This window comes from Haliotis rufescens, unplaced genomic scaffold (assembly GCF_023055435.1).
Source record: "Haliotis rufescens isolate VD_foot unplaced genomic scaffold, xgHalRufe1.0.p SCAF_22, whole genome shotgun sequence".
Taxonomy (NCBI): Eukaryota; Metazoa; Mollusca; class Gastropoda; order Lepetellida; family Haliotidae; genus Haliotis; species Haliotis rufescens.
Genome location: NW_025963913.1, coordinates 7866201 through 7882450, shown reverse-complemented (window position 1 = coordinate 7882450; position 16250 = coordinate 7866201). Strand labels below are relative to the sequence as shown.

At 38.8% G+C, this 16250-nt stretch overlaps 2 protein-coding genes across 3 annotated transcripts in view; one reads left to right on the top strand and one right to left on the bottom strand.

The window, feature by feature from the left end:
• The window catches only part of LOC124124366, a 72843-nt gene that overhangs the window by 41089 nt on the left and 15504 nt on the right, over positions 1-16250 (bottom strand). The gene's annotated exons all lie outside the window — the stretch shown is intronic.
• LOC124128442 lies at positions 10025-15862 on the top strand. 2 transcript variants are annotated; one of them, XM_046491863.2, is made up of 3 exons: positions 10025-12489; positions 14492-14639; positions 15815-15862. In XM_046491863.2, the coding sequence occupies exons 1-3, from the start codon at positions 12141-12143 to the stop codon at positions 15825-15827; spliced, it is 510 nt and encodes a 169-aa protein (XP_046347819.2). In that variant the 5' UTR covers positions 10025-12140; the 3' UTR covers positions 15828-15862. The 2 variants fall into 2 exon arrangements, with proteins under 2 accessions (XP_046347819.2, XP_046347818.2); XM_046491862.2 differs by having other exon boundaries at positions 15809-15862.

The following is a 16250-nucleotide window of genomic DNA, read 5'->3' as shown; positions in this document are numbered from 1 at the left end:
TCCTTTGCTTTTGTATAGCATCGAAGTGGTCCAAACTCTACACCTTCATTTGTGGAAGATAGGATGTCTATGCGAAATATTGGACAAGCGCGAAACCCAAAGTCTCCAATTGCAAATTCTACTGCTCTTTCCCATTTCTTCGTATCTTCTACTGTCTCTTTTTTCGTATGTATATGTATCCCTGCTATTCTCCTATTTTTGTGTGTGCATACCATGCTGCAAATATCTTCCCAAGATGGTCTAGAGGCGACTATACAAAATCTATCCAATTTCTTTGCCAAGTTTCTCCATTGGTTTTCTGGTGGTTGTTCGAGAAATAGTGGTTCTCCTTTGGGGGATACCAACTCTAGAATTTCGTCTACAACCCAAGGTCCTACGTCTTCGTCTGGTGCATACACAGATACAGATACCTCTTTTCCGTACGTCTGGATGCAAAAATATTTTTCTTAGGTGTCTATTTGGACAATCCTATTGGATTCCGAACGTCCCCCGCTTCAAAATTGGAAACAACTTTGTTGTATATCTTCGCGGAAAATGTTCTATTGTTCCTACTGTATACCCAAGTACATACATGTTCTCCTACAGACGCTGTATTGTCTAGAATTGTTCCTTCTCTTTCTCCACAATCGTATTGTATACCTTGTAGAAAGTATCCCTCGCTTTGTAGGTATTCCAATAGTTTTTTCCTATCTAGTACACCAGAAAAGTCTCTAGTATAGTCTATGGAATATATCTCGTATCCGAAGGAATATAGTTGCATGTGTAGTGCATCCAACCCCTTTTGTGTTTCCTCTAGGGACAACTCAGAGACATCTATTTGGCATACAAATATACCTTTGGGTTCTTCGTTGGAAAATCTTTCCATTCATTTTTTCTTTACTTTGTATTGTTTGTTTTTGTATTCGTTGTATTGTGTCTCGTATTTTGCTCCCAGGGCCTCCTATATAAGAAATTGTATTTGCAATAGTAGCATGCACACAACATCCGTATACCTTCTGCGTTGCTATCTGTATTTCTTGTAGTATACGTTTTGCAGATCCATTTTCTCCAGTTGTGCAAGACACAGATCCTCGTAGAGATACTATATCGTTTTCTTCTAGATAGCCAAATACATACATATCGTCTACAAATGTTGGCAGGCCCTCCAAAGGTTCTAGATGTGTTCTACCCAGATTTCCTTCCAAATAGTCTACCTTGGATATATCTGGTAGCAAGTTGTCTTCGTATACATTCTCCACTAGTATATATTGGAACACAGACATTTCTGCACATATGCCCATGCTCTCCATAGTTGTATATTTCGCTTCTTCCATTTTTGTTCTATACGGTAGTTGGGCACAAATGTTCAATTGGAAATTCGTTGGGCACAGTTGTATGCTTTGGACACATCCTATTGCTCTAGTGGAAAAAATATTGAAGGGGGTGCCGAAATCGGGGGTGCCAAACAAGAAAAAGACGCCCTCTTGAATCTTTTGAGGTTAATGGCTCAGCCTCTTTGTATCGACTAGCCACATCCACTACAGTTAAGGCGTATTTATACGTTTTGCGTCTTACCGTGGGGAAGAAACAAGAGGTCAGCCTGAGGAACTTCATTCGTTGTAAAAATATCAAACTTCTTCCTAGGTATATAACGTGGTGCTGGTAAGTATATTTGCCACAACGCTTGTTTCTTTAACCAATCCTTGGCCACATCTTTAGATACCTTAGCCACGGTGGCTAATTTTTGTATTGCTCCTATACCTTTCCAATATCCTCGTGGGCTATAGTAAATTTTATTCATTATTAATTAATATTGATGTTTCTTTTAATATGACTCATGACGATCGTTGAATCGCATCAGCGTTTACACATAAAAAATTCCATCTGTAGTAGCAGTATAGGTATATAAATCTGACTCCGGTGGAGTTGCGGCAGAACCCCCATTACCTATACTACAAAATTATAGCAAAAATACAGCAAATATAGCAAAAATATAGCAAATTTAGCAAAAATATAGCAAATATAGCAAATATAGCAAAAATACGATAAATTGAACATTAGTTGTTATTATGTAATAATGTGGTTTGAAATCCTCATTCTTTCGCAACAGTTTATTATTACAGGTTGTATTGGATATGTCATATTTCATTATGTTAGACTTAAATATCTCCTTAGGTATTACATTATGGAATGCGACGAACTCATCGAACAAATGCTCAAAGAACCAGATCAACATGCAGAAGAACATACAGATAAACATAGAGAAAGACTCGCGGCTTTGGTAGCCGGTGGAAAATGTCCCCAATATTTGGGGGAAATTTATACCATCGATATTGATAACATGACCGATGAAGAAATTAAAAAACTGTACGCGCATTACAAGTCTTGACTGGGAGCTACCATGACTAAAACAATAGGGTCAGCTATGTTACAACTATACACAGTTGTAGCTAGTATGTTTCTCCCTATCCCAGCAGAACATCGCATGTATTTATGCAAAATATCTCGAGAAAGACCCATTCATCGAACACGCTATAAGCGCAGTGAGCTGTGAGTTTTATCATAGATATGGAATGTTCTTAGCTCCGGTGACCACCGCTTTAATAACGGCTAGGTATTGTCAATTTAAACATACGTGCCCACTTACCGTAATCGACGTAATAAGCGCCCAGGGCGCTCTCAAAATTAGAAATAGAATAAATAAATTAGAATATTATTTAGGTGAAAAAAAAACAGAGTTGAAAGATACATTTCGTGGTTTATGCTGACAGCATGAAATGTTTATGTACGACAGATATATTTTTCTGAAATTGAATTGCCCATAATTAAGGGTGCATATAACACACAAGTGCGTATTGTTCGCGAATTAATAAGTCTTGTGAACATTGATCAATGGGAAGGGGTGCAAATTGGGATTGTTCACTAGCCAATATATTAGCAAATACCGCCGTAGGCACTTATTAGAGCGGGGCGCTTATTACGTCGAATACGGTAATAATAATGGAGACTCAAGTGACACAACAGATTGTGGAAACACAATCACAACAAGTGAATGAGTAATACCAGCGATTGCGAAATCACAAGCCAGAGTGACAAAGAATCCTTTGAAAATCTCAGCTGGTAGGAAGGGTGGGCTAGAGAGGAAGGCGAAAACAATGCATAATTCAAATATAGAACATAGTCGTCCGATTAATACTTGGGTTCCCTATGCACTAGGTGTTGTTGCTATAGCGGCGGTATGGTTATTTTATAAGACCGGAGAAGAGAAAACGTCACCCCCGATTACACAACAACAAGAAGTTCAATTAGAGGTTAGCCCCATATAATGTTATAAAAAGCATGACTACTCCAGTTACAGATGGTAAAATGTTGGTAAACGCAACATATTATTCAGTGGTGGTCAGCGGCTTGGCCATTGGCTATGCCCGTATAGCTAAAATGATTACTAAAGCCACACCACCCAAGCTAGATTTTAATGGTTATGATATCGGTATGGTAATTCTTTATATTGGATTGGCTATGGCTACAAAAGATATGCTCATCAAAAAAGGGCTTATCCCAGAAGACAATGAAGTAATTAAACATTTGAATATTTTATATTATTGAACATGGCAACAATTGCGATGATGAACGGTGGAGCTATTGTTAATGCTCTAGCTTTTTCGGGGAGTAATTATTTATTTTCTACTCTGAGGGAATCAAATGCTAAAGAAGTTGAAGAGGAGCGTAAACGACATAATAAAGCATTAGAACAACTCGAAGCAGCCCAGTCACAATGGACCAGAAATAGGATATTAAGATTAGATTTTATTAATGATGAACTGCGTAAGCAAGGACATTCAATTCAAACGTTTAAGGATGTTGAATCTGCCATGCATGAATACTTCCTTGTTTATGGAAAGAAACTTGACCCAATACAGAGACCAACAATAAGTCAGTTTTATACACCATCAGAGGAACAAAAAAACAGAGAGATAGCATTTATAGCTTTGGGATTGACAGTCATTGTAATTTTCAGTTATACAATAACTATGCATAAACCATGACCTGTAAACATACTAGTCAGGGTGAGTCTTATCAACCATGTCACCCTGACTGCTAATCTATAAATAACCCTGACTGCTAATCTATAAATAACCCTGACTGCTAATCTATAAATAGCGCTGACTGGCTGACTGGTTATGTTAGGCTGGGCAGGACTCAGCTGATGACATGCATTTAGACAAATGATACTAGAAGTGTATACTTATCACAATGGCGAGAGGCACATCAAGATGTAAATTCATACGCATGGGCCAATCACAAATTTGTGGAAAGAGCTGTATGTCAGATTTTTGTGGAATCCATTCCATTGCAATTAGAAAAGGGCACATTAATTATTCGTGTTCTGTATGTGGGATTCTGGTCAAAGGTAGTTACTGTTTATCTAAGAGTCATGGTGTTGACAAGAAACTGTTTCAAATTATTTATGAGAGGAAAAAGGCTTACAGAAATGAGATAAATAGATTGGGTAGAATTCAAACCAATTAGACATTAGTTCAAATGTATTTATATATCAGTGGGCTGAGAGGTTATTCTCGAATGAGAAAAGCTAAATTGATCGCTTTTCTAGATAATAATCAATCCGATGATGTTGATAAAAATAATCAACCAGTTGATGAGTTAAAATTTGTACCCACAGCCGGCGTTGGTAAATATCTAACAGGTTAGAACATGGATATTAATTCCAACATGGATGTTAATGATGTCGTATCGAGCAAAATTAAAGAGGAATTAGATGATTTATATAGTATAAAATACCAGCTGACGATTAAAATGTCATTGAGTAAAAGTAACGCAGACGAAAGCACTGAAAATACCGAACCATATTTCCGTAGCAATCAAGAAGTTATAACCGAATCCGATACTATAAACACATCATTAGATACATCAATTCAGAGGATACAAGAAACTTTATAGTTTATATTTAGATATAGCAAATTATATGCCCTTCAAAGGTGGATCTTATATAGATTTACCCCTGTAATATAAAAAGAAAAAAGCCATAATTAATGTAAAAAATAAAGGCGATGACTGTTTCAGAATGATGATAAGATCTGCATTGTTCCCCGTAGACAAACATCCGGATAGACCTTCAAGCTATCCCCAAAACGATGGACTCAACCTTGATGGTATAGACGAACCTACACCAATCTCACAAATTGATAAGGCGGAAAAGCAAAATAATTTAGCTATAAATGTTTTCGGACATTCTTCTAAAGGAATTGTTGTACACAGGATAATCTCCGCTCCGGAACATATTCCAAGAATCAATTCATTTCTGATAGAAAAAGATGGTAAATATCATTATACGTGGAGAAAGAGTTTAAGCAGGCTATTATACGATCAAACAAAACATAAGGAAAAGAAATATTTCTGCGAAAGACGCCTACATGGGTACAGCAGACAAGATCTATTAGAAGCGCATAAAGAAGACTGCAGAGGTGTTGGACAGAATGCTATCAGGATTGATATGCCTAAAGAGGGGAAAAATATATTAAAATTTGAACATTATTGTAATCAAATGCCAGTACCATACGTAATTTATGCCGACTTCGAAGCGCTTATCAAACCTATAGAAAATACTGATCGCAATACTGATAGTAGTTTTACGTACAAAACTCAAGAACATATTCCTTGTTGGTTTGGATATATAGTTGTAAGGTATGATGGGAAAACAAACCCGCCCGTGATTTACAGAGGTCCCGATGCAGCGGTAAAGTTCCTAGAATATCTACAAAATGAAGAGAGAATAATCAGGGAAAATTTATCGTGTAAGAAACCCATGTGTATGACGAGGGATGATTGGAGGGCCTATAAGAAGTCAACGAGTTGTCATGTTTGTAATAAACCCCAGAATGGGGATTCCGTAAGAGATCATTGCCACGTCAGGGGTAATTATCGGGAAGCCGCGTATAACGAGTGTAACTTGAAACTAAAAATGAATTCTCAAACAATACCCATCCCCGTTGTGTTTCATAACCTTAGAGGATACAATTCTCATCTCATTATACAAGCTATCTCAAAGACCGACGGCGGTTTAACATGCATTCCTAATAATATGGAAAAATACATATCATTCTCGTTGACTAAAACTATACAATATACGGACAAGGATGGGAAATCTAGAATAAAGCAAAGTAATGGGCTTAGATTCATAGACTCCGTACAGTTTCTGTTATCTTCCCTGGACAATTTAGCTAATGCGAACAATCCCGATGACTTTGCGATAACAAATCAATATACCGATAAGATAACTCGTCATTTGTTGCTAAGAAAAGGTGTATATCCTTACGAATATATGGATGATTGGTCTAGATTCGAAGAAACTGAATTACCACCCCTCGAATCATTCTATAGTAACTTAACAGAATCTAGAATAACAGATGCCGATTATGAACACGCTCTGACGGTCTGGGATAAATTAGGTTGTAAGAATTTAGGCGATTATCACGATCTGTACTTAAAAACCGATGTACTGTTACTCGCCGATATATTCGAGATATTTAGAAAGACATGTTTAAAACAATACGGCTTGGACCCGGCATGGTACTATTCCAGTCCCGGACTATCGTGGGATGCATTGTTGAAGAAGACCTGTGTAGAACTAAAACTACTCACTGATTATGATATGCACTTGTTTATTGAGAAAGGATTAAGAGGTGGTATATCGATGGTAGCGAAAAGGTATTCTAATGCTAATAATAAATTAGTGAAAGGATATGATCTGAGTAAACCTGACACGCATATATTATATCTCAACGCCAACAATTTGTACGGATAGGCTATGAGTCAACCTTTACCCACGAGTTGTTTTGAGTGGGTAAATGATATCGAAGTGAATGATATCCCCTCAGATTCTGATAAAGGGTACATACTAGTAGTTGACTTGGAATATCCAAATTCGTTACATAAAGACCATAACAGTTATCCACTAGCTCCTGAAAGATTAATGGTTAATAAAGATTGGATGTCGGAATATCAACACTCCTTGATGGGTAATACAAGGATAGCTAACGTAGAAAAACTTGTACCAAATTTGATGGATAAGACAAAATATATAGTTCACTACAGAAATCTCCAGTTATATCTATCGTTAGGTATGAAACTAAAGAAAATACATAGAGTTCTAAAGTTTGATCAAAGCCCTTGGATGGAGCCCTATATAAGGCTGAACACAGATTTAAGAAAGATAGCTAATAGCGATTTTGAAAAGAACCTATATAAGCTCATGAATAACTCAGTATTTGGTAAAACTATGGAGAATCTAAGGAAGCGTGTTGATGTTAAATTAGTCAGGTCTAATGAGGAAGAAAGACTCAGGAAACTTATAGCCAGTCCGGCTTTTAACAGAAGCAAGATATTTGATAACGACTTAGCCGCGTTGCATATGCAGAAGAGTAATATAAAATTCAACAGACCGGTGTACGTTGGTATGAGTATTCTTGACTTGTCAAAACACTTAATGTATGACTTTTATTACAACAAACTTAAGAAGCAATACGGTGATAGATGCGAGGTGTTATATACCGACACAGATTCTTTGTTGATGGAAATACAAACTGAGGATGTGTATAAAGATATGGCAGAAAAAATAGATATGTACGACACAAGCGATTACCCAAAAGATAATCCACTGCACAGTGTAGTAAATAAAAAGGTATTAGGTAAGATGAAGGATGAATGTGCTGGGACCCCTATAGCGGAGTATGTCGGATTAAGACCTAAGATGTATTCTATAAAGAAGTCCGATAATGGAGAGATAAGAAAAGCTAAAGGCGTTAAGAAGTATGTGGTAAAAAAGCATATCAAACACGAACAGTATAAAGAATCATTATTCAACGGTAGATCGTTCAAACACGAGATGAACTCTTTAAGAAGTTACGATCATAGGATATATGGATTAAGAATGAACAAGACATCATTATCCCCCTTAGATACAAAGAGATGGATTGATAATGATGGTGTAACTACCTATGCTTATGGTTATGGTGGTAATACCGTACCGTCGGGAACTATGAACAACTCTTCTCGTACAAATGCCCTGCCCGGTCCATCTTGAAGATAATAAAGAATAGGCTCTCCTTCTTTCATAACCAATCGACTAATGTTATATGTCTTAAGGGACCATATGGGATCGGTTGCGCGACGTAGGCCTCCTTCAAGTTCACCTGCCTGGTATAAATATCTTACCCTTACTCTATCCGGAAGTTTTTGTTCTTTGCCTCTCCTCGGTGCTGAAGATTCGCAAGTCACAGATTTCATTTTAATAGCATCGGATGGTTTCTTCCCTATTAATCTCGTTACTTCATTATTCAGCGCTGATACAACGGCTGATAATCGTGTCACCCATTCGGTTGATCTCAATCGCTCGGATTTCATTTCGATCCCATACTGATAGCCAAACAAACGTTCTGCTATTGTCCTGTTAAATCTTTCGACAATAGCTTGACTGCGGTGGGCCTCTCTTTCACCACGGACGATTTCGACATCGTGCTTTGTTAACAGTTTAGTTACCGATCCCATAAATTCGCGACCGGGATCTACTTGAAATAGCTTAGACCCTTTTAGTGGTCCGCGTTTATATATGCGGCTCAGTGCATTAGCTACTTCTGTTGAATCTTTCGAGGTTAATGGCTCAGCCTCTTTGTATCGACTAGCCACATCCACGACGGTTAAAGCGTATTTATACGTTTTGCGTTTTACCTTATCGTGGGGAAGAAACAAGAGGTCAGCCTGATGAACTTCATTCGTCGTAAAAATATCAAACTTCTTCCTCGGTATATAACGCGGTGCCGGTAAGTATATTTGCCACAACGCTTGTTTCTTTAACCAATCCTTGGCCACATCTTTAGATACCTTAGCCGCGGTGGCTAATTTTTTTATTGCTCCTACACCTTTCCAATATCCTCGTGGGCTATAGTAAATTTTATCCATTATTAATTAATATTGATGTTTCGTTTAATACAACTCATGACTATCGTTAAATCGCATAATCATTTTGGCATAAAAAATGCCACCTGTAGTAGCAGTATAGGTATATGAATCCGGCTCCAGTGGAAGTGAGCCAGAACCATCATTACCTATAAAAATTTATATCATTGACTCCAGGTGGTGGTGAGCTGGAGTCAATTTAACTTAATCTCATGACTATCATTAAATCACATCATCATTTACGCATAAAAAATTCTCTCTGTAGTAGCAGTATAGGTATATGAATCTGGCTCCAGTGGAAGTGAGCCAGAACCATCATTACCTATACTACTTCCAGGGCATGGTAACTATCTACACTACAGGCATCATGTACACTGAATTACACACTCTATTACTGACAATAAAAAGTTGCAGGCTCCTCTCTTTTACAACAGATGGATGAAGGGACAGATGCACAGACAATGTAGCATGACATTGTTAAGGTCACATGGAGGTATGTGATAGTGAATGTAGCAGTAGCACACCTGACAAGGGGCCATGCATCAGTGCTGGTACCTGTCAAATACCGGGAGTCCCCATAATGTCTGCAGGAAGTTGAGCTGGACAGGGGTCAGAATGTCCACCCCGATAACAACAGCACTTCTCCCACTCTTACTGGTCAACATGCTGGTCAGGCGGGACAGCGTGTGGTCAGCCAAGAGACAGCCATGGGAGGCAGTTCTTGCTGTGGTCTGCCGGGTATAGTTTGGGTAATTAGTGGACATTTTAAGATTTATCATTGGTTTGAAAAATGATCAATCATTAACAATAACAAAATAGGTCTTCAGCAACCCAAGCTTGCCATAAAAGGTGACTATGCTTGTCGTAAGAGGCGACTAACGGGATATATTATTTCTTTCGTTTGAGGTACGAATAAGAAAGAAATTACTTTCTCCTACCGTAGGAAAATACAACATGGTGTTGTGTAATAGTAGGGGGCGCTTATAAGGGGCTATATAAGGTTAAGCATGCATAGAGTGGTCATTCTCGCTTGCAGTGCACCACTGAAAACTTTACTTTTGCTATGGAAGCCCAAACACCTATCAACGACAAGTTAGACGCCATTTTGAAACAGTTGAATTCATCTAAAGAAGAGATAGCGAAAAGTATAGATGAACGATTAGATCTTAGAGTTGCTGGTTTAAGAGAAGAATTCTCAAAGACAAACAAGGAGTTACAGAAACTGAAAGCAGAGAAAGATTACGTATGGTCACGCGAGGGTAATCGCATTCAATATTCTTTTAATGAAGAGACTTTAGAGACATTTAAACAAATTGAATTTGGAATTCAGTACGGTAAGAGTGATTACGTAACTGAGTTAGTCAAGAATGAGATAGCTAGGATCGAGAACAGAAACAAACACATAAAAATTGCAGATTCGTCCGAGGGAGGCTGGGAGACCGTGAGAAACTACGTGTCCCGTGAATTGGCTGATGACTCCGATGATGACCGTCGCATCACGAGGGCCGAGAACAAGGCCATCAAGAAAATCAAGGCCAAAAACGCACGTAATGCACGTGCGCTTCCTTATAGGTATGGACCACGGCCCATTCCAGCGTCAACAGCGGTCAACGACAGCACGCACGGTCAGTCTGCTGTTGGTGGTTCTCAGCTTTTTTGTGCCCGTGGAGGTCAGAGGTCAACAGGGGCCTGCTCTCACTGCGGTGACTTCTCGCATTGGAGACGAAATTGTCCACTCGCCAACGGACAGACCCAGCCCAAGCTCAACTCAGACAAACAATCAACGAGGTGAAGTCCGTCACGAAGAAGCCGGGACAAAAGTTAAGTGTAGTTTTGAATCTTCTTCACTCAATAATGATACATTTAGAATTACAACCGATTATTATGAGTATGAGCAGGGTCAGGCTGAGATCTGCGTGAAGAATAGACTTAAAGAAAATGTTTCTTTTTGGAAGTATATTGGAGCAACAGATTTTGTGTTAGACATTATTGAAAACGGGTACAAGATTCTGTTTTACTCGACTCCTCCAATGATGGATAAGAGAAATAACAGATCTGCTATTAAAAACAGTAAATTTGTTGATTCGGTCATTCAAGATTTAGTACATAAAGGTCTCGTAGATGTTTGTGACGTAAAACCTCATATAGTGAGCCCTCTATCAGTCGCTACACAATCGTCAGGGAGGAAAAGACTTATTCTAGATTTATCAATTATAAATAAACATATTTGGAAAACTTCAGTGAAGTATGAAGATTGGAGATCAGCTTGATGTATATTGAAAAAGGAGTCCCCATAATGTCTGCAGGAAGTTGAGCTGGACAGGGGTCAGAATGTCCACCCCGATAACAACAGCACTTCTCCCACTCTTACTGGTCAACATGCTGGTCAGGCGGGACAGCGTGTGGTCAGCCAAGAGACAGCCATGGGAGGCAGTTCTTGCTGTGGTCTGCCGGGTATAGTTTGGGTAATTAGTGGACATTTTAAGATTTATCATTGGTTTGAAAAATGATCAATCATTAACAATAACAAAATAGGTCTTCAGCAACCCAAGCTTGCCATAAAAGGTGACTATGCTTGTCGTAAGAGGCGACTAACGGGATATATTATTTCTTTCGTTTGAGGTACGAATAAGAAAGAAATTACTTTCTCCTACCGTAGGAAAATACAACATGGTGTTGTGTAATAGTAGGGGGCGCTTATAAGGGGCTATATAAGGTTAAGCATGCATAGAGTGGTCATTCTCGCTTGCAGTGCACCACTGAAAACTTTACTTTTGTTATGGAAGCCCAAACACCTATCAACGACAAGTTAGACGCCATTTTGAAACAGTTGAATTCATCTAAAGAAGAGATAGCGAAAAGTATAGATGAACGATTAGATCTTAGAGTTGCTGGTTTAAGAGAAGAATTCTCAAAGACAAACAAGGAGTTACAGAAACTGAAAGCAGAGAAAGATTACGTATGGTCACGCGAGGGTAATCGCATTCAATATTCTTTTAATGAAGAGACTTTAGAGACATTTAAACAAATTGAATTTGGAATTCAGTACGGTAAGAGTGATTACGTAACTGAGTTAGTCAAGAATGAGATAGCTAGGATCGAGAACAGAAACAAACACATAAAAATTGCAGATTCGTCCGAGGGAGGCTGGGAGACCGTGAGAAACTACGTGTCCCGTGAATTGGCTGATGACTCCGATGATGACCGTCGCATCACGAGGGCCGAGAACAAGGCCATCAAGAAAATCAAGGCCAAAAACGCACGTAATGCACGTGCGCTTCCTTATAGGTATGGACCACGGCCCATTCCAGCGTCAACAGCGGTCAACGACAGCACGCAAGGTCAGTCTGCTGTTGGTGGTTCTCAGCTTTTTTGTGCCCGTGGAGGTCAGAGGTCAACAGGGGCCTGCTCTCACTGCGGTGACTTCTCGCATTGGAGACGAAATTGTCCACTCGCCAACGGACAGACCCAGCCCAAGCTCAACTCAGACAAACAATCAACGAGGTGAAGTCCGTCACGAAGAAGCCGGGACAAAAGTTAAGTGTAGTTTTGAATCTTCTTCACTCAATAATGATACATTTAGAATTACAACCGATTATTGTGAGTATGAGCAGGGTCAGGCTGAGATCTGCGTGAAGAATAGACTTAAAGAAAATGTTTCTTTTTGGAAGTATATCGGAGCAACAGATTTTGTGTTAGACATTATTGAAAACGGGTACAAGATTCTGTTTTACTCGACTCCTCCAATGATGGATAAGAGAAATAACAGATCTGCTATTAAAAACAGTAAATTTGTTGATTCGGCCATTCAAGATTTAGTACATAAAGGTCTCGTAGATGTTTGTGACGTAAAACCTCATATAGTGAGCCCTCTATCAGTCGCTACACAATCGTCAGGGAGGAAAAGACTTATTCTAGATTTATCAATTATAAATAAACATATTTGGAAAACTTCAGTGAAGTATGAAGATTGGAGATCAGCTTTGATGTATATTGAAAAAGGAGATTGGTTATCAAAATTTGACATTCATTCTGCCTATCATCATATAGACATTTATCCTGCACATACTGACTTTTTAGGATTTGCATGGGGAGAAGGTCAGAATCCCATATTCTACAAATTTCTAGTTTTGCCCTTTGGCTTAACAACCGACCCGTATGTTTTCACGAAAGTTACAAGGCAATTGGCTAAATACTGGCGGTTTCAAGGTCATAAGGTTGTAACATTTTTGGATGATGGCATTGTGTCTGATAAAACGAAAGATTGTGCAATGTCTACAAGTGGTTCTATAAAGAATGATTTAATCAAATCAGGATTTGTTCCGAAAGTAGAAAAATCTTTGTGGGAGCCTCAACAATGCATTGAGTGGTTGGGTCTTATCATTGAAACTAAAAGTATGTCTTTGACAGTTCCAGCCAGAAGATTGGAAAAAGTTCTGAAAATGATAGATCGTTTGTTAGACATAGGCGTTCGAAGCAAGGTTTCTGTGAGAGATATTGCATCAGTGATTGGTCAAATTATTTCTATGAAAATGGTTACAGGCTCAGTGTGTCAATTGATGACTCGGTCTATGAGTTTGCAAACATTAGATGTATCATCGTGGAACGAAAGTATCAGATTGAATGAAGTTTGCGCCAGTTAGAGTTTTGGAAAAGTAACATTCATAAGCATTCACAATGTATTTTATCAGAAACACAAGGTGTGACTCGTGTTGTATATAGCGATGCAAGTGCTTCGGGATATGGTGGTTACTGTGTTCAATATGGAAGCCAGAGGGCTCAAGGTCAATGGTCACGTGACGAGGCAGAACAAAGTTCTACTTGGAGAGAATTAACAGCGGTTAAGTGTGTATTACATGCTTTATCCAGATTTCTAACATCCCAGAGGGTAAAATGGTTTACCGATAACAGCAATGTGCAATCCATAGTGTCCAAAGGAAGTATGAAAGCAGATTTGCAGAAGATTGCTTTAGAGATATTTGATTTATGTGTGTCACATGCTATTCATCTGGAGATTCAATGGATACCCAGATCAGAGAATCAGAAGCCAGATTATATCAGTAGGATTGTAGATTATGATGATTGGGGTATAGCTACCCACATTTTCAATGAGCTCGAACGAAAATGGGGTAAATGTGACATCGATAGATTTGCCACGCATTACAACTGTAAAGTTGTCAGATTCTGTTCAAGGTTTTGGAATCCTGGGTGTGAATACATCGATGCGTTCACACAGAGTTGGGATAGTGTAAATAACTGGGTTGTTCCCCCTGTGTACCTCGTGAGTAGAGTGTTGAAACACATGAAATGGTCAAAAGCGAAAGGTACTTTGATAGTTCCGGCGTGGTATTCTGCAAATTACTGGCCATTATTGTGTCCTAACGGTATCTTCATACCACAAGTGTTGGATTTCTGTTATCTACCTAGAGAAAGAGAGGCTTACGTGCCAGGTAGATGTCAAGGGGGAATATTTGGTATTGAGCATTTGCATTTTAACATGTTGGCGTTGAAAATGCAATTTTGATGTTTATGTTTACAGATGTGTTTACTCGTGCTTATGTTTCTGAGTTGGAGATGTTGCCTGGAACTGCCAGGGATTTAGCTGACCAGATTCCGGACTTGTTGAATTGTGCTCGAGCTGATTCTACTAGCAGGAAATACCATTGCGGATTTAAAGCGTGGCAAAGGTGGGCTAATTCAAACAGCATATGTGTAGACGTTCCTGTTCAGCCTTTGCATTGTGCTATTTATCTTGTTGCTGTAATGCAGCGTAATGATTCGTTTTCATCAGTTCAGACTGCGTTTTATAGCATACGCCATGCGGCGGCCATGTGCATAATTTGTTGGGACTGCCAAGTCCGACAGATAATTCTCTTGTTCGAAATGTTCTTGAGGCTGCTAAGAGAAAGCTTTCGAAACCCAAATGTAAAAAAGAGCCAATTACTGTAGATATTTTAGAGAAATTGGTTGATGTTAAGCAACACAGCGATTGCTTGAAGGATATTCGCATTGTTGCTATGAGTTTAGTTGCTTATGCCGGCTTTTTGAGATCTGCTGAGCTTCTCAATTTGAAGAGATGTGATATTATTTTTTACGAATCTTATATGACAGTGTTTATTGAGAAATCGAAAACTGATATGTATCGAGATGGTGCCTGGTTATTAATAAGCAGAACAAGAGGGAAGCTATGCCCGGTTTCTTGGTTAGAAACATATGTTGAAGCGGCTTGTATTGAAAATGAGTCACAAGAGTATCTTTTCAGAAACTTATCAAAGTGTAAGACATCTTACGTTTTAAGAAAACAAAATTCAAGTATGTCATATACTCGATTGAGGGAAGAGTTTATTGAAGCTTTTGCCCCCTTTGTCAGAGATATATCAAAGTATGGTTTGCATAGTTTGCGTGCAGGCGGTGCAACAGCTGCAGCTAACAATGGTGTCCCGGACAGGATGTTTAAGAGGCATGGTAGATGGAAAAGTGAGAACGCAAAAGATGGATATGTAAAGGATTCAGTAGAACATCGTTTGTCAGTATCAATGTCGTTAGGACTATAGTATTTTATATTATCAGCCCGTTCTTTGAATCTCGAGTTGTGGTGCACTGCATAGCAATCCAGAAAGTGTTCTGTTATTTGTTGTATTGGAAGGTGATATATAGGAGAAATATTATTTCTTTCGTTTGAGGTACGAATAAGAAAGAAATTGCTTTCTCCTACCGTAGTTAAATACAACATGGTGTTGTGTAATAGTAGGGGGCGCTTATAAGGGGCTATATAAGGTTAAGCATGTATAGAGTGGTCATTCTCGCTTGCAGTGCGCCACTGAAAACTTTACTTTTATTAATGATTGTTTCTAAGTTGCAGTATGTGCGGTTAACGGTGTTAACCATGATGGCCTGTCGCCCACGACGAGGTATGTCGCAAAAGATGGAGGCTTGTCGCCCTGAGAATGTCGCAAACATGGAGGCTTGTCGCGCTGAGAAACTGATGCCTGTCGCATGTAAACAGTAGCTCGTTGCTCATATTTTATTATCACGGCTTGTTGCCTTTTGTAGGGCTCGTTGCCACGTATATTTGAAGCTCGTCGCGTTAATCAAGACTAGTCGTCAGTATTTGTATATTGTCAATTTATTCAATGTCATATGTTAGATATTGTGTATATCATGGATGTCAAATGACTGAGATATATGTAAATGTGATATTAATGTTGAATTAAACGGTGAGTTGTGGTGCACTGCATAGCAATCCAGAAAGTGTTCTGTTATTTGTTGTATTGGAAGGTGATATATAGGAGAATGGG